This window comes from Elephas maximus, chromosome 12 (genome assembly GCF_024166365.1).
Source record: "Elephas maximus indicus isolate mEleMax1 chromosome 12, mEleMax1 primary haplotype, whole genome shotgun sequence".
In the NCBI taxonomy this organism is placed as follows: domain Eukaryota; kingdom Metazoa; phylum Chordata; class Mammalia; order Proboscidea; family Elephantidae; genus Elephas; species Elephas maximus.
Window position 1 is genome coordinate 89,875,474 of NC_064830.1, and position 19,247 is coordinate 89,894,720.

The 19,247-nt window shown below is 44.5% G+C and overlaps 1 protein-coding gene across 6 annotated transcripts in view; it reads left to right on the forward strand.

The window, feature by feature from the left end:
- PRR14 (proline rich 14) overlaps positions 1 to 19,247 on the forward strand; it is a 55,492-nt gene that overhangs the window by 31,334 nt on the left and 4,911 nt on the right. For 4 of the 6 annotated variants that reach the window (XM_049902923.1, XM_049902922.1, XM_049902925.1 and 1 more), the window contains one exon: positions 18,267 to 18,453. In XM_049902923.1, coding sequence (XP_049758880.1) covers positions 18,269 to 18,453 — 185 coding nt within the window. In that variant the 5' untranslated portion in view covers positions 18,267 to 18,268. Of the gene's footprint in view, positions 1 to 18,266; positions 18,454 to 18,586; positions 18,966 to 19,247 lie in introns of those variants that run through there. The other 2 variants (XM_049902928.1, XM_049902926.1) reach the window with 2 other exon arrangements.

Below are 19,247 nucleotides of genomic sequence, written 5' to 3' on the forward strand. Positions count from 1 at the left end.
ACTGATGTGTGCCACAACATGAATGAGCCTTGAAAACATGCTGATTGAAATAAGCCAGTCGTAAAAGGGCAATACTTTGATCAATGTTTGATCTCACTTATATGAAATAAGCAAATATATAGAAACCAAAGACCATTAGTGGTTACCAGGGATGGGAAGGATGGAAAAAGGAGATGTTTTTGCTTAGGGGGCATTGAGTTTATGTTAATGGTGGTGCAATAATTTGGAAAAGTATAGCGAGAATGGTTGCATAACTCAATGTAATCAAGCTCAATGTAGAAATTGTTGAATTGGCATGTTTTGTTGATGGATTGACACAGTGGCTGCAACAATGAGCTCAAACGTAGCAACAATTGTGAGGATGGTGCAAGACCAGGCAGTGCTTCATTCTGTTGTACATAAGGTCACTATGAGTTGAAACCTGACTTGAGGGCACCTAACAACAACATGTTTTGTTGTGTATATTTCATCACAATAAAAAAAAAAAAGAATAATATACATACAGAAAAGTATGTAAATCCTGAGCAAGCTCAATGAATTTTTCACAAAGTGAACATACCATCATCCAGTTCAAGAAACCAAAACATTTCTAGCACCCCAGGTTCTCTCATGCCCCCTTCCAGATGCTATCCGTCCAAGTGAAACCACTAGTCCAATTTCTAACATTAGAGACTAGATTTACCTCTTTTTGAATGTAATACAAATGAAATCACATAGTATGTATGTACTCTTTTGTGTCTGGTTTCTTCTACTCAATATTAAGCTTATGAAATCCATTCATATCTTTGTATAATATACACTGTATACACATTATTTTATTCTAAAATAGTTTCCTTTTATTTATCCTTCAAATTACAATTAGGGTTACATTGATTTTTAAAAGGAGACCCTGGGTGGTGCAAATAATTAATGCACTTTAACCAAAAGATTGGAAGTTTGAGGCCACTCAGAGGCACCTCGGAAGAAAGGCCTGACAACCTACATCCAAAAACCAGCCATTGATAACCCTATGGAACACAGTTCTACACATACACATGGAGTCGCCATGAGTTGGTGTCAAATGGAGGGAAACTGCTTTTTTTGTTGCTATTGTTAACTGGTTTGATTTTAAAAAATAGAACTGTATATGGGTTAGTTCAGAAATGATAGCTGCAAACATCCATTAGTAATGTTGTTGTTGTTGTTAGGTGCCGTCAAGTTGATTCTGAATCATAGCGAACCTATATATGGCAGAACAAAACACTGCCTGGTCCTGTGCCATCCTCACAATCATTATTATGCTTAAACCCATTGTTGCAGCCACCGTGTCAATCCATCTCATTGAGGGTCTTCCTCTTTTTCGCTGACCTTCCACTTCACCAAGCATGATGTCCTTCTCCAGGCACTGACCTCTTGCTTCTAAGAAGCATTCTGGTCATACTTCTTCCAAGAAAGATTTGTTTGTTCTTTTGGTAGTCCATGGTATATTCAACATTGTTCTCCAGCACCACAATTCAAATGCATCAATTCTTCTTCAGTCATACTTATTCAACGTCCAGCTTTCACATGCATATCAGGCAATTGAAAACACCATGGCTTAGGTCAGATGCACCTTAGTCTTCAAGGTGACATCGTTGCTTTTCAAGTCTTTAAAGAGGTCTTTTGCAGCAGATTTGCCCAATGCAATGCATCTTTTGATTTCTTGACTGCTGCTTCCATGAGTGTTGATTATGGATCCAAGTAAAATGAAATCCTTGACAACTTCAATCTTTTCTCCATTTATCGTGATGTTGCTTACTGGTCCCATTGTGAGGATTTCTGTCTTCTTTATGTTGAGGTGTAATCCATACTGAGGGCTGTGGTCTTTGATCTTCATCAGTAAGTGCTTCAAGTCTTCTTCACTTTCAGAAAGCAAGGTTGTGTCATCTGCAAAACACAGGTTGTTAATGAGTCTTCCTCCAATCTTGATGCCCCGTTCTTCTTCATATACTCCAGCTTCTTGGATTATTTGCTCAACATACAGATTGAATAGGTATGGTGAAAGAATACAACCCTGATGCACACCTTTCCTGACTTTAAACCACACAGTATCCCCTTGTTCTGTTCGAATGACTGCCTCTTGATCTATGTACAAGTTACTCACGAGCACAATTAAGTGTTCTGGAATTCCCATTCTCTGTAATGTTATCCATAATTTGTTATGATCCACACAGACAAATGTCTTTGCACAGTTAATAAAACACAGGTAAACATCTTTTTAGCATTCTCTGCTTTCAGCCAGGATCCATCTGACATCAGCAATGATATCCCTTGTTCCATGGTCCTCTTCTGAATCTGGCTTGAATTTCTGGCAGTTCCCTGTCAGTATACTGCTGCAGCACTTTTGAACGATCTTAAGCAAAATTTTACTTGCCTGGGGTATTAACGATATTGTTCAATAATTTCCACATTTGGTTGGATCACATTTCTTAGGAGTAGGCATAAATATGGATCTCTTCTAGTTGGTTAGCTAGGTAGCTGTCTTCCAAATTTCTTGGCATAGACGAGTGAGCGCTTCCAATATCTCAGCTGATATTCCATCAGTTCCTGGAGCCTTGTTTTTCATCGATGCCTTCAGTGCAGCTTGGACCTCTTCCTTCAGTACCATCAATTCCTGATCATATGCTACCTCCTGAAATGGTTGAACGTCAACCAATTTTTTTTTGGCATAGTGACTCTGTGTAATCCCTCCATCTTCTTTTGATGCTTCCTGAGGCGTTTAATATTTTTCCCTTAGAATTCTTCAATATTACTACTCGAGGCTTGAATTTTTTCTTCAGTTCTTTCAGCTTGAGAAATGCCGAGTGTGTTCTTCCCTTTTGGTTTTCTATCTCCAGGTCTTTGCACATGTCATCATAATGCTTTACTTTGTCTTCTCGAGGCGCCCTTTGAAATCTTCTGTTCAGCTTTTGACGTCATCATTTCTTCTTTTTACTTTAGCTACTCGACATCAAGGAGCAAGTTTCAGAGTCTTTTCTTTCTTTCCTGTCTATTTAATGACCTCTTGCTTTCCTCATGTATGATGTACTTGATGTCATTCCACAACTCATCTGATCTTCGGTCATTAGTGTTCAGTGCGTCTGTCAGTTTGTCATAGTGTGGGGGCTTGTGTGTTGCTGTGATGCTGGAAGCTATGCCACCAGTATTCAGATACCAGCAGGGTCACCCATGCAGGACAGGTTTCAGCTGAGCTGCCAGACTAAGACAGACTAGAAAGAAGGACCCGGCAGTCTACTTCTGAAAAGCATTAGCCAGTGAAAACCTTATGAATAGCAGTGGAACATTGTCTGATATAGTGCCGGAAGATGAACCCCCGAGGTTGGAAGGCACTCAAAAGTTGACTGGGGAAGAGCTGCCTCCTCAAAGTAGAGTCGACCTTAATGATGTGGATGGAGTCAAGCTTTCGGGACTTTCATTTGCTGATGTGGCACGACTCAAAATGAGAAGAAACAGCTGCAAACATCCATTAATAATCGGAAGCTGGAATATACGAAGTATGAATCTAGGAAAATTGGAAATCATCAAAAATGAAATGGAATGCATAAACATCGATATTCTAGGCATTAGTGAGCTGAAATGGACTGGAACTGGCTATTTTGAATCGGACAATCATATAGTCTACTATGCTGGGAATGACAGCTCGAAGAGGAATGGTGTTGCATTCATCATCGAGAAGAACATTTCAAGATCTATCCTGAAGTACAACGCTGTCAGTGATAGGATAACATCCATACACCTACAAGGAAGACCAGTTAATACGACTATTATTCAAATTTAAGCACCAACCACTAGGGCCAAAGATGAAGAAATGGAAGATTTTTATCAGCTGCTGCAGTCTGAAATTGATCGAACATGCAGTCAACATGCATTGATAATTACTGGTGATTGGAATGTGAAAGTTGGAAAAAAAGAAGAAGGATCAGTAGTTGGAAAATATGGCCTTGGTGATAGAAACAATGCCAGAGATCGAATGATAGAATTTTGCAAGACCAACGACTTCTTTGTTGCAAATACCTTCTTTCACCAACATGAACAGTGACTATACACGTGGACCTCGCCAGATGAAACGCACAGAAATCAAATTGACTACATTTGTGGAAAGAGATGATGGAAAAGCTCAATATCATTAGTCAGAACAAGGCCAGGGGCCAACAGTGGGACAGACCATCAATTGCGCATATGCAAGTTCAAGCTGAAACTGAAGAAAATCAGAGCAAGTCCACAAGAGCCAAAATATGACCTTGAGTATATCCCACCTGAATTTAGAGACCATCTCAAGAATAGATTTGACACATTGAACACTAGTGACCGCAGACCAGACGAGTTGTGGAGTGACATCAAGGACATCATCCATGAAGAAAGGAAGAGGTCACTGAAAAGGCAGGAAAGAAAGAAAAGACTAAGATGGATGTCAGAGGAGACTCTGAAACTTGCTCTTGAGTGTCGAGCAGCTAAAGCAAAAGGAAGAATTGATGAAGTAAAAGAACTGTACAGAAGATTTCAAAGGGACTCTGGAGACGACAAAGTAAAGTATTATAATGGCATGTGCAAAGAGCTGGAGGTGGAAAACCAAAAGGGATGAACACGCTCGGCATTTCTCAAGCTGAAAGAACTGAAGAAAAAATTCTAGCCTCAAGTTGCAATAGTGAAGGATTCCATGCGGAAAATATTAAACGACCCAGGAAGCATCAAAAGAAGATGGAAGTAATACACAGAGTCATTATACCAAAAAGAATTAGCCGATATTCAGCCATTTCAAGAGATGGCATACGATCAGGAACTGATGGTACTGAAGGAAGAAGTCCAAGCTGCTCTGAAGGCATTGGCGAAAAACAAGGTTCCAGGAATTGATGGAATATCAATTGAGATGTTTCAACAAAAGGATGCAACGCTCCCACTTTGAAATGTGGCGTCTGGGGTCTTAAATGCTAACAAGCGGCCATCTAAGATGCATCAATTAGTCTTAACCCACCTGGATCAAAGGAGAATGAAGAACACCAAGGTCAAACGATAACTATGAGCCCAAGAGACAGAAAGGGCCACAGGAACCAGAGACCTACATCATCCTGAGACCAGAAGAACTAGATGGTGCCTGGCCACAACCGATGACTGCCCTGACAGGGAGCACAATGGAGAACCCCTGAGAGAGCAGAAGATCAGTGGGATGCAGACCCCAAATTCTCATAAAAAGACCAGACTTAATGGTCTGACTGAGACTAGAGGAATCCTGGCGGTCATGGTCCCCAAACCCTCTGTTGGCCCAGGACAGGAACCATTCCCAAAGACAACTCATCAGACATGGAAGGGACTGGACAGTGGGTAGGAGAGAGATGCTGATGAAGAGTGAGCTATTTGTATCAGGTGGACACTTGAGACTGTGTTGGCATTTCCTGTCTGGAGGGGGGATGGGAGGGTAGAGAGGGTTAGCAACTGGCAAAATTGTTACGAAAGGAGAGACTGGAAGGGCTGACTCATTAGGGGGAGAGTAAGTGGGAGTATGGAGTAAGGTGTATATAAGCTTATATGTGACAGACTGATTTGATTTGCAAACGTTCACTTAAAGCTCAATAAAAATTATTTAAAAAAAAAAGATGCAACGCTGGAGGTGCTCACTCATCTATGCCAAGAAATATGGAAGACAGCTTCCTGGCCAACTGACTAGAAAAGATCCATATTTACGCCTATTCCCAAGAAAGGTGATCCAACCAAATGTGGAAATTATAGAACAATATCATTAATATCACACATAAGCAAAATTTTGCTGAAAACCGGCTGCAGCAGTATATCGACAGGGAACTGCCAGAAATTCAGGCTGGTTTCAGAAGAGGATGTGGAACCAGGGATATCATTGCTGATGTCAGATGGATCCTGGCTGAAAGCAGAGAATACCAGAAGGATGTTTACCTGTGTTTTATTGCCTATGCAAAGGCATTTGACTGTGTGGATCATAACAAACTATGGATAACACTGTGAAGAATGGGAATTCCAGAACACTTAATTGTGCTCATGAGGAACCTTTACATAGACCAAGAGGCAGTTGTTCAGACAGATCAAGGGGATACTGATCGGTTTAAAGTCAGGAAAGGTGTGCATCAGGGTTGTATTCTTTAACCATACCTATTTAACCTGTATGCTGAGCATATAATCTGAGAAGCTGGACTATATGAAGAAGAACGGGGCATCAAGATTGGAGGAAGACTTATTAACAACCTGTGTTGTGCAAATGACACAACCTTGCTTGCTAAAAGTGAAGAGGACTTGAAGCACTTACTGATGAAGATCAAAGACCACAGCCCTCAGTATGGATTACACCTCAACATAAAGAAAACAAAAATCCTCACAACTGGACCAATAAGCAACATCATGATAAATGGAGAAAGGATTGAAGTTGTCAAGGATTTCATTTTACTTGGATCCACAATCAACAGCCATGGAAGCAGCAGTCAAGAAATCAAAAGATGCATTGCATTTGGCAAATCTGCTGCAAAGGACCTCTTCAAAGTGTTGAAGAACAAAGATGTCACCCTGAAGACTAAGGTGCGCCTGACCCAAGCCACGGTATTTTCAATCACATCATATGCATGTGAAAGCTGGACAATAAATAAGGAAGACTGAAGAAGAGTTGACGCCTTTGAATTGTGGTGTTGGCTAAGAACATTGAATATACCATGGACTGCCAAAAGAATGAACAAATCTGTCTTGGAAGAGTGTGGCCAGAGTTCTCCTTAGAGGCAAGGATGTCGAGACTGCGTCTTACATGCTTTGGACATGTTGTCAGGAGGGATCAGTCCCTGGAGAAGGACATCATGCTTGGCAGAGTACAGGGTCAGCGGAAAAGAGGAAGACCCTCAACAAGGTGAATTGACACAGTGGCTGCAACAGTGAGCTCAAGCATAACAACAATTTTAAGGATGGCGCAGGACCGGGCAGTGTTTCATTCCGTTGTGCATAGGGTCGGTATGAGTCGGAAGCGACTCGACAGCACCTAACAACAACAACAACAATTGATTACTATACACGTGGACTTTGCCAGCAACTATGTCTGTGGAAAGAAATTATCTAGAAGCTCAATATCATCAGTCAAGACAAAGCCAGGGGCCAACTGTGGGACAGATTATCAATTGCTCGTGTGCGAGTTCCAGCTGAAGCTGAAGAATATCAAAGCAAGTCCATGAGAGCCAAAGTACAACCCTAAATAATCCTGCCTGAATTCAGAGGCCATCTCAAGAATAGATTTCACTCACTATACACTAATGACAAAAGATATTAAGAGCTGTGAAAGACATCAAGGGCATCATACACAAGAAAGTACAAGGCTCTTAAATGGACAGGAAAGAAGGAAAAGACCAAAATGGATTTCAGAAGAGACTCTGAAACTTGTTCTTAAACTCAGAGTTGCTAAAGTGGATGGAAGAAAGATGAAGTAAAAGAACTGAACAGAAGTGTGGTGCGGTGAATTACTTAATACGGTCCTTCTAGCCATAGCTTTTGTGAACCCACACAAAACAAATCAAACCTGTTGCCTTGAAGTTGATTCCTACTCATAGCGACCCTATAGGACAGAGTAGAACTGCCCCATAGGGTTTCCAAGCAGCAGCTGGTGGATTCGAACTGCTGACCTTTTGGTTGGCAGCTGTAGCTCACCATAGTTCTAATGCAGATAAGGTGTATGGAACCTGTGCCATAATTCCCAGTATTGTATGGTTGTCCTCCATTTTGTGATTGGATTTAATTATCCTTTATTTTGTGATGTGTTGTAAATCCTAGCCTCTGTATGGTTATGTTCCAGTTTGGGAGTGAGTTGTCTGTTATGTGAATGAGGCAGGATTAAGGTGGGATGTATCTTGAGTCACCACCTTACTAAAGGGTGTGACTCCAGTCACCACCCTTACCTAGTCACCACCCTCACCATGCTTACTCAAGTCACCATTCCTTGCTTAAGTCACAGCTTTGATTTTACAAGAGATAAAAGGAGAGAGAAGCAAGCAGGTGGGGGTGGGGGGGGTGGGGAACTGATTGCCACCAAGAAGGAAGAGCCAGGAGCAGAGCACATCCTTTGGACCTGGGGTCCCTGAGCTGAGAATCTCCTAGACCCAGGAGACAGAAAACTAACACTGGATACGGTGCGAGACGGCCAAGAAGCAAGCAGCAGAGAAATGGCAGCAGCAGAGGCAGCAAAAGTAGGAAATCAACAGGAGATGGTGCTATGGGCTTTCTGGCCAATACAGCGAGAGAGCTGAGTACCTTCAAGCAGAAGGCTTACCGGTGGAGTGGGATGCCTCTGGGCACTAACCGGCAGAGCTAAAAGAGCTTTGTAACACTTGCCTGAGCAGGGCAGAGGCCGGTCTGAGGGGCTGAGAGGCCAGGCCAGGGGGCTGAGAGGCCAGAGAGAGGCCTGCCTGTGGGAACGGCTGAGAAGAGGCTGTCCTGATGGAAGAACTATATTCTGATTCATTCTAGACCCTAAATTGTAACCTGTTACTTCTGTAATAAACCCCATAAAATGTGAGTATTGTCTGTGAGTTCTGTGGGGCCATTGCAATGAATTATCAAACACAGCAGAGAAACTGAGAGTTCCTTTGGGAGGAACGGCTGGTGGCAGAATTGGTCAAAAGGGGGGAAACGAGGTATGTCTGACCTCTGCTTCATAGGAATCAGCCTTGGGCTGTTGATCTTGATTCTCCTCCCTTCTTGTGAAGTTAGAGGAGGAGGTCTGATGCCACCACGCCATTTGTACGAAAAGATTACAAAGCATGGCTCAAGAAGACAAAGTAAAGTATTATGATGAAATGTGCTAAGACCTGGAGTTAAAAAACCAAAAGGGAAGAACACAATCAGCATTTCTCAAGCTGAAGGAACTAGAGAAAATTCAAGCCTCAAGTTGCATCACTGAAGGATGATATGGGCAAAAGATTGAATGATACAGGAAATATCAAAAGAAGATGGAAGAAAAAAAAAGAATATAGAAGGTGTGATCGTTAAGGTGGTGTGTCAACTTGGCTGGGCCATGATTCTCAGTGGTTTGACAGTTATGATGTAGCTTGGCAGTCATATAATGATGTGATCACCTCCATATTGTGATCTGATGTAATATAATCACCTCCATAATGGGATTTGCTGTGAGTAGCCAATCAGCTGAAAGGGATTTTCCTTGGGGGTATGGCCTGCATCCAATATAAGTGGACTTTCTGGCAAGGTTTGTGAGCTTTTGGTCACACTGGATCCTGCAGCTGGCTCCTGTTCATCTGACCTCCAGTTCTTGGGACTTGAGCTAGCAGCTTACCTGCTGTCTTGCCTACTGATCTTGGGATTCATCGGTCTTTGCAGCTTGTGAGCCAGAGCCCTGCTGTCTGGCTTGCCAATCTTGGGTTTGCCAGCCCCTGTGGCTACATGAATTAGGAGAAGCCCCCAGCCTGACCCACGTTCAGCCTCTACAACTGCATGAGTTGTTTCCTTAATAGAAGTCTCTCTCTATATATTTATATATAAATATTTACATATATAACAAAACAATGGTCTTGTTTCTCTAGAGAACCCAGTCTAAGACAGAAGGAAAACGCAGAATGGTTGACGTTCAAGGATATTTTTAGAAGGTAGAATATGAATGAGATCCACTGGTTCTGAAGGAAGATGTTCAAGCTGTACTGAAGGAATTGTTGAAAAACAAGGCTCCAGGAATTGATGGAATACCAACTGAGCAGCTTCAACAAATGGATGCAATGCTGGAAGCACTTATCTTCTAAGCCAAGAAATTTGGAAGACAGCTGCCTGGACAATGACTGGAAGAGATCCATATTCATGCCCATTCCAAAGAATGTGTGTCCAATTCCAAATGGAATGCAGAAATTATTGAACAATATCATTAATTCACATGCTGGCAAAATTTTGTGGAAGATAATTTAAAAATGACTGCAGTAGTACATTGACAGAGAGCTGCCAGAAGTTCGAGCCAGATTCAGAAGAGGATGTGGAACAAGTGATAACCATCGCTAATGTCAGATGGATCTTGGCCAAAAGCAGAGAATATCAGAAAGATGTTTACTTATGTTTTATTGACTACACGAGGCATTTGACTGTGCGGATCATGGCTAACTATGAATAACATTATGAAGCAGGGAATTCCAGAACACTTAATTGTGCTCAGGCAGAACCGGTACATGGATCAAGAGGCAATAGTTCAAACAGAACAAGGGGATACTGCATAATTTAAAATTGGAAAAGCTGTGTGATGGACTTGTATCCTTTCACTTTACTTATTCAATATGCATGCTGGGCAAATAATCTGAGAAGCTGGGCTATAGAAGGCATCAGGCATCAGAAGAATGAGGCATCAGGATTGGAGGAAGACTCATTAACAATGTGTGATATGCACATGACACAACCTTCCTTGCTGAAAATGACTTGAAGCACTTACTGATGAAGGTCAAAGACTACAGCCTTAAGTGCAGATTAGACCTGAAAATGAAAACCCTCACGACTGGATCGATAAACATCATGATAAATGGAGAAAAATATGAAGTCGTTAATGATTTTATTCTACTTGGATCAACAATGAACATCCATGGAAGCGGGAGGCAAGAAATCATATAATATATTGCACTGGGCAAATCTGCTGCATAAGTTTTAAAAAGCAAAGATGTCACTTTGCCGTGGTCTTTTCAATTGCCTCTTAAGCATGTGAAAGCTGGACAATGAAAAAGGAAGACAGAAGAAGAATTGATGCATTTGAATTGTGGTATTGGGGAAGAATTTGAATATACAGTACTGCGGAGTGTCAGAAGAATGAACAAATCAGTTTTTGAAGAAATACAATCAGAATGCTCCTTAGAAGTGAGGCTGGCGAGACGTCAACTCGCTTACTTTGGACACGTATGTCATCAGGAAAGACCAATTGCTAGAAAACGACATTATATTTGGTAAAGCTGAGGGCCAGCAAAAATTGGGGAAACTCTCAATCAGATTGGTTCATGAAATATCCACCACCATGGACTCAAACATACAAACTACCATAAAGATAGCACAGGACTGGGCAATGTTTCCTTCTGTTGCGCATAAAGTTGCCATGAATCAGAGCCAACTTGATGGCAACTAACATCATGAATTTATTTCGGCATAGTGAAAGGCTTCTTAGTTATCTAGTGGGCGGCTTTAACAAACAGAAGTTTATTCTTACAGTTTAGGAGGCTAGAAGTCTGAATTCGGGGCACCAGCTCCAGGGGAAGGCTTTCTCTGTGGGCTCCGGGGGAAGGTTCTTGTCATCAATCTTCCCCTAGGTCTAGGAGTCTCTCAGGGCAGGGACCCCATATCCAAAGGACCTGCTTCACTCCTGGCTCTCCTTTCTTGGTGGTAGGAGGTACCTCTCCTCTCTGCTTGCTTCTTTCTTTCATATCTCAAAACAGATCAACTCAAGATACAACCTAATCCTGTAGATTCTGTCTTGCTCATTAACGTAACTGCCTCGAATCCTGCCTCAATAACATAATAGACAGCTTACTCCCAGATAGGATCATAACCACACGCATAGAGGCTAGGATTTATAACGTATACAATAATTATATTAGATCACAAAAATGGAGTATAATCACATAATACTAGGAATCATGGCCTAGCCAAGTTGACATATATTTGGGGGGGGGGGGCACAATTCAATCCATGACAAAGAAGCATTCAAAAATGTTTGTTTTTTATGATCCCACATATATAAAATATCTAGAACAGGCAAATTTATCAAAGCCAAAGTTTATTAGTGATTACTAGGGCGCTAGGGAAGGGGAAGGGGGGTGCGGGTGTCATTGTTTTGGAAGCATTCAGATCTGCTAATGGTGACAGAAAATTGTACAGTGGGTATGGGTGATGGTTGCACATGGTTAGTATAATCAAAAAAAAGAAAAAATATTTGTTCTATTATTCACAATATCCAAAAAGTGGAAACAACCTAAGTCTCCATCAACAGATGAATGGATACATAAAATGTGACATATACATATAATGGAATATCATTATTAATATTCTGCAGCTGATATGTGCATTGACACAGATGACCCTTGAAAACATTATGCCGAGGGGAATCAGTCAGATACAAAAGGACAAATGTTGTATAATCCCACTCATCTGAAATAATCTAGAACAGGCAAATGCATAGAGATCAAAGTTTAGTAATAGTTACAGGGGAGTGCAGGGGGAAATGAGGAGGGATACTGAGTTTCTGTTAAAGGTGATAAATAGTGGCGATGGTTGCACAACACAGTGAGTATAATGTCACTGAATAATACACAAAAAAAAAGATTGAAATGGCAAATGCTTTGTTATATATATTTCACCACAATAAAATTTAAAAAATTTTTCTAAAAGAGGTACATTTACTATGATAGACTAATGACCAAATTATGTGTGGACTCCTGAATTTTCCCCTTCTGGGCCTTTGCACATACTGTGACAACTCATTGCATAGTCTTCCTTTTCAACTTTCTTTCCTTAAATTCTCAGATTATTCATTACTTTCTATGGGAACCTCTTCTGACTGTGCTTATATGCTTCTTGGGTATATAAGTTGAGCTTACCATTTATCACACTATAATGCACTGGTCTACTTACTTGTCTGTCTTGTTCACCATTGTATCTTTTGTGTGTGGCACATGGTTAAAGTTATGTGTTGAACAATAGACGAATTTAGGACTTCAGCACATATTTAGGGCCTTCTTGGTCACCCAAGGCCTTGCTGTCCCACGTCTAGGCCTCCCTCTTTCTCTGAAGGAAAGCCCACAGTGATGTGAATCTGTGTGTGTCATGGACCTCCCTGACCCAACATCACCACTCTAGCCCTGAATACTACTGTCTCTGCCTTCCCAGGCTGTATCATCACACATAGTTATTTCTGGATATATCTACCTGGACTTATTTTCTTAGTGTTTTCCAAAGCTGGCCTCCATCCAAAACCATGGGATGCCAGGAGTTACCCTTAGAAAACATGGTAACTGCCCAGCTTAATTTTCTCCACTTCAGGTGAGAAAATTATCCTCACAGGCACCATATGGGTTCATCTGCTATTCTTTTTTCTCAAGAGGATGTAACAACAGTGTTCAAAGTGACTTTAAGAAATATGTCTCCAGTGGAGATTTCATGCCCCTCTTACAAATGGCTTTGTAAAAAATGGTGTGGTGGAGGCATCTGACCTCCTCTAACTTCACAAGGTGGAGAGAGAATCATTGTCACCATCAGTAACCTGAGGCTGATTCCTGTGAGGTGGAGGTCCTCTCTCCAACGACTTCAGCAATTCTGATACCACCTGTCCCTCCCTCAGTACTCTCTACTTCTCTGCTGGGTTTGATAATTTGTTGCAGTGGTCACAGAGAACTCAGTCAATACTCATGATTTATTAGGAAAGTTAAAAAAAAAAAAAAGTTGCAGGTTACAATTCAGGATCAGAAACCACTCAGGATATAGTTCGAAGATAGGACAGCCTCTTCTCAGCCTTGGTCCCCCCGGCCCCTCAGCCTGGCCTCTGCCCTGCTTGGGCAAGTGTTACTAATCTCTTTAGCTCCACCAATAAGTGCCCGGGGGCACCCCACTCTGTCAGTAAGCCTCAGCCCAAAGGCACTCAGTGCTCTCACTCCATGGGTTGGCAAGCCTAGCTCCACCAAGTGCCTGGAGTCACCCCACTCCACCAGCAAGCCTCCTGCCAGAAGGCACTCAACATTCTTGCTCTGTGGGCTGGGAAGTCCAGCATGCTGTCTCCTGATGGTCTCCTGGTTCTGCTGCCTCTGCTGCTGCCATTTCTTTGCTGCTGCTTCTCCTGCCGCCATCTCTGTTACAGCTCTCTCTCTGTCTCCTGAATTTAGGAGGTTCCTGGCTCAGAGATCCCAGATCTAAAGGACACGCCCTACTCCTGTCTCTTCTGCTTGGTGGTAGTTAGGTCCCCTTCTGCTCTGGGATTGGCTCTTTTAACCTAGCGGGAGGGCAAAACTGACCAATTACCTTGTTAAGGTTCCATACACCTTATTTGCATGGTCCCACCCTCACAAGGTAAATATGGTGAGCGGAGAAAAGATTGACATTGTCAAGGATTTCATTTTACTTGGATCCACAATCAACGTCCACGGAAGGAGCAGTCAAGAAATCAAATGATGTACTGCATTGGGGAAATCTGCTGCAAAAGAACTCTTTAAACTGTTAAAAAGCAAAGATGTCACTTTGAGGACTAAGGTGTGCCTGACTCAGGCCATGGTATTTTCAATCACCTCGTATGCATGCGAAAGCTGGACAATGAATAAGCAAGACTGAAGAAGAATTGATGCCTTTGAATTATGGCACTGGCAAAGAATGAATATACTCTGGACTGCCAGAAGAATGAACAAATCTATCTTACAAGATGTATGGCCAGAATGTGCCTTAGAAGCAAGGATGGTGAGACTTCATCTCGTTTCCTTTGGACATGTTATCAGGAGGGACCAGTCGCTGGAGAAGGACATCATGTTTGGTAGAGGGTCAGTGAAAAAGAGGAAAACCCTCAACAAAATGGACTGACACAGTGGGCTGCAATAATGGGCTCAAGCATAGAAATGACTGTTTAGTTCTAGTGTACATAGGGTCATTTTGCATTACAACTGACTGTTGTTCTAGTGTACATAGGGTCATTTTGCATTACAACCGACTGATCATCAGCTAACAAAAACAGCAGGTTACAATTCAGGATTAGAAATGACTCAGGATATAGTTCTTTGATCAGAACAACCTCTTCTAAGCCATGCCTGCAGGGAGGCCTCTCTCCAGCCCTTGGCCTCTCAGCCCCTTGGCCCAGCCTCTGCACTGCTCAGGCAAGTGTTACAAATCTCTTTAGGCCTGCCAATAAGTGCCCAGGGGCACCCCATTCCACCAGTAAGCCTCGGCCTGAAGGTACTCAACTCTCACTCTGTGGGTTGGCACACTCACTATAGCTGCCTCACTCTGTGGGCGAGGAAGCCCACCATGCCATCTTAAGTCAGTCTCCTAGTTCTGCTACTGCTGGTTCTCTGCCATGCTTGCCACTGCTTCTGGCCGTCTTGTGCCATCTCCATTGTTATAGCTGTCTCCTGGGTCTAGGAGGTTCTCAGTGCAGGGACCAGGAGTCCAAAGCACACAATCTGCTCCTGGCTCTTCTTTCTTGGTGGTGAGGTCCTCTCCTCTCTGCTTGCTTCTCTCTCCTATCTCTTGTAAGATAAAAGGTGTGACTCAAGGGCGTGACTTGAATCAGGGTGTAACTGGGGTAAGGGTGGTGCCCTGAGTCACACCCTCTAGTAAGGCAGTGTCTCAAGATATATCCCACCCTAATCCTGCCTCATTAATATAACAGACAACTCACTCCCAAATGGGACCATAACCATAGATACAGAGGCTAGGATTTACAACACATCACAAAATAGAAAATAATTACATCAGATCAAAAATGGAAGATGGCTATATCATTGCATAACTGCCAAATTACATCATTACATAACTGGCAAACCACTGAAAATCATGGCACAGTGAAGCTGATACATAACATTGACCATCACAGTTACATACATCTTATTTGCACAGTCCCAGCCAGTCACTATGTAGGAGTCACAAAAACTACAGCTAGAAAAGCCATATTAAGTAATTCACTCCACCACATCCACCCCCCGCCCCCCAAAAAAGCCAAGGATGGAAATGGTGGCATATAGATTTCTACACTGGAGTAGAGGAGTTAGACCATGGGCAAGACCAGCTTTCCCAGACAAATAAAAATTTTTGCTGACCAGAGTAGAAGAGCCCCCAGAGGTGATAGGGCAGTTAAATTGAGCAAGAATATGCTGAAACCTGACTGGACCAACTACTTCAGGGTGAAGAGGACTATAGTTGAGGGAAGTAGCAGAGCTGGTGGCAATCTGGTATACAAGGTTATAAATGTAATGATATTAACTCTAAGCTCTGAGGGCACTGGCACCGTATCTATTTCCACAGGGAGGTGTTCAAATTTTGTTGATTTGTTGATGTGCAAACCAGGACAGCAACCAAAACCCAAGGCTTCCTGTCATTTCTCAGGGATGGTTCTTTGCAAAGGGCTGTAACTGACTGTCCCAAACATTTCAACACCCGCGGCCACATCCCAACCCAACTCATGCAGTTGATCTGGAGCTCAGGAAAGAGGCTTCTACTGAGAGGTACTGAGCAGAGCAGCTGGCTTCAGGACCAGAAAGGGGATGGATGCTCTGAAAGGAGAAAGAGGTAGTTATCTTTTTACCTGTAGCCTGAGAAATTACTTATTAAGCACATTCACATGTGTCTTTTTGTTTGCTCTTGATCTTCCAAGCGCATTTTGAGGTAGTCATGACAGGGTTTATTCTCATTTTATAAATGAGACCACTGAAGCCAGGGATAGTTAACCAAGTGGGAGACCTAGAGTCTAAAGGGGCCCAGAGGTTCTGGAGGATGGTACACTGATGTGCCCTAACAGCCAACCTCCAGCCACATAATCTACCCCACTGGAGGCGGGTGGGGCTTCTCACCACTGGATCAGCACACATTGGCCACGCCCTGGAGTGTCTACACAGGTGATGGATAATGTAGAAGTTGTTAAAATGGTAGCCACAAAAAAAACAGAGGTGAGAGTGTGGTGATATGAGGACTCACTGTTGCTGGCCTGAGGTAAGACCTGAGTCTTAGACCTCAATTTGATGAACTCCAGTGCCCCAAGTTAGGGTAATTGGGCTGGGCCCTTTCTTTAGACTACTTCATTTGGCTCTGGTGCTGACTTCTTCAGGAGACCTGGAGTATCAGAACTCAAATCAGAACACCTCTGCCCTTGAAGGCTTTTCCTGCCCTGGGGCTTGGGAAGCACCTGTTTGTTTTAGCAGGAAAGTGAGAGCCTACAAAGGAGCTCTCAGTTCACCAAGGTTGAGAAAGATCTCAGAACACTCACAGCTGGATGTAGTATCACCATCCTCTTAAGGCATGTCCTCAGGCACCAGACATAACAGCCCTGATCCAGACGGGAGAGAGAGGGCACCTCTAGCTAAAAGAACTGCTGCCTACTCCCACCAGAAGTCTCATCATCGATTCCTAGAGGACCTAGCAGGCCTGGTGTTACAAAGACAGATACTTTGGTCCTGGGAAAGCTTCTATCTGGATGAGCCCTGGGGCAGTGTTGGGGAGTTTTCACTGCCCACATCAGCTCTCACTGATTCTGTTCTTTCCACATAATCCTTTGTTTCATTAGTTTCTCCACTCAAATCCCCCAAGAGAGAATTATGCTGGGCTGGGTGGGTGCCTCTGCACACATCCTCTTGGCCTCCGACCCAAGATTCCAGGCTTCAGGCTCTTTTTTCTACCCCGAAAATACGGATTGGTTTGGATCAAGGAATCCTGGAGAAGGAAAAGTAGTGGAGGCACGGGCTTTGGTTAAACGGTGAGGGTGACTTCACAGTGCAATAAGTCAATATATGCCCACTTCCTCCCCAACAGCCTGGCTCCTGGTAAAGGCTCCATGATGCAGCCCACTGCCTCTCCAAGCAGCGAAAATTCCATTCCTTATTACCAACCCTCAGTATTATTTGCATCCACCTTACCTAAGTGATCGGCTCATAGGATCCAGAACATAAACAGGGAATAGGGCTGCACCCCTGTGAACATACCGAGGTGGCTATTGGTGTCCTGCATGAAGCCCTATACTAAGCCTTCTGCGCCGGCCGCACACACATTCACTTCTCTGGGAAACAGTACCAACTGCTCAGGTGAAGTTTACCTCCCCCAGCTCCCTCCCCAACTACAGCTCACCACAGTCTCTCCACCAAGTCGTGAGAGCAGCGGGGCCGGAAACCGGCCATCCCTAGTCCCCGGCCACGGCTGCTCGGACCTTAAGGCCCCCACCTTCCCCTCCCAAAGTGGGACCCTGCGACGTCGGAACCCGATTTGGAGTCTGCAAAAACGAAAGCCGCTGAGGAACCCAGAAAGTTACTAGAACCAGCCTCAAATAGGGCCTCTCTAGGAAATGAGAGAGTTCACATATCGTTAGCACTCAGTTCACGTTTATTGGCCTAAAGCGAGAGAACCGGAAGATGCCCTTAAAAAACGTGGCGGCACTCTAGCTTCACCAGGGTTCCCTGAATGTCTCAAGAAACCTTGAATAGCCTTCGGCCACTGACTACCCTTCAAAAGATGACGGCATCCCGTCCAGTTCGGTTCACTGAGGACTACAATATCTGCTGTTAACTATAATGGCAACCTGCCCCAATTTGGCCTCTTGCCCCTAGGGATGATGGCATCGGAGGCGGCTTCACTTCGTTTCTCACCACCCCGGAAGACGGGGACCGGCGATTGGGCGGTGCCCTGCGGCTCCGAAAAGAAGGCCCTAGGCGGTTGGGCAGGGTTAGGTAAGGTTGGTTTTAAAGGAGCCGGTGGTGGGAGCCGTCGAAGACCCGGGATCCGCGGGAGGCAGCGGTGAGCGGCGTGCGAGGGAGGGCACGGAGCGGCTGGAGACAGGGCGGGAGGAGCGGGTGGTGGGGAGGCGGGGAGGGAGGAAACATTTGAACCATCTGTTCCTGGGGTGGGGGAGGCGCTGGGCGGGGATCCCGGCAGGCCGGGTGCGGGGTGGATATCTGTGGGCGGGACCTCCCGTATTGGAGTGAAGGGCTATCTCCTTGACAGTGGATCTCCCGGGATCCGGACCGAGATCCGCGATGCTCAAGCTCGGGCTGCCCTTGTCTGAGTGGAGCTTCGCGGAGTCGGAGCTCACATGGGGAGGAGGATCCTCGCGCGGCGTCTGATTGGAGGAACCGCGGTGTAGGATTCTTTCCACAGGGATCAGTCTAGGGGATCTAGGGAGGGGGGAACCGTCGTGTGTGGGAATATTGCTTCGGAGGCCTCGACTACTTGCTGGGAGTGGAGGAGGATTGCAGAGGGATCCGGCGGAAGCGGAGCCTCCCAGGACCGGGATCCCAGCAGATCCCGGGGTATTTCAGGGCCGAATCTGGGGGGACAAAGGCCCCGGGAACCTCGGGCCGTAGGGAGACTTGGGGCCGCCGCAACCCAGGTTCTCGTGGCAGGTGCCAGGCAGGGTGCCAGTGATCGCTGCGGCGGCAGCGGGGAGACACCCGCTCCTGGCGGCCGGTGGGGGGCGCCCTTCCACGCTCTAGGGCTCCGGCCCGGAGCTGCTGGGCACCGCAGGCAGACCATGAAGGGCGGAGCCACGGGGGAGGGGCTGGCCCTTACTCCCCGCTCCCCCGCTCCCCCTT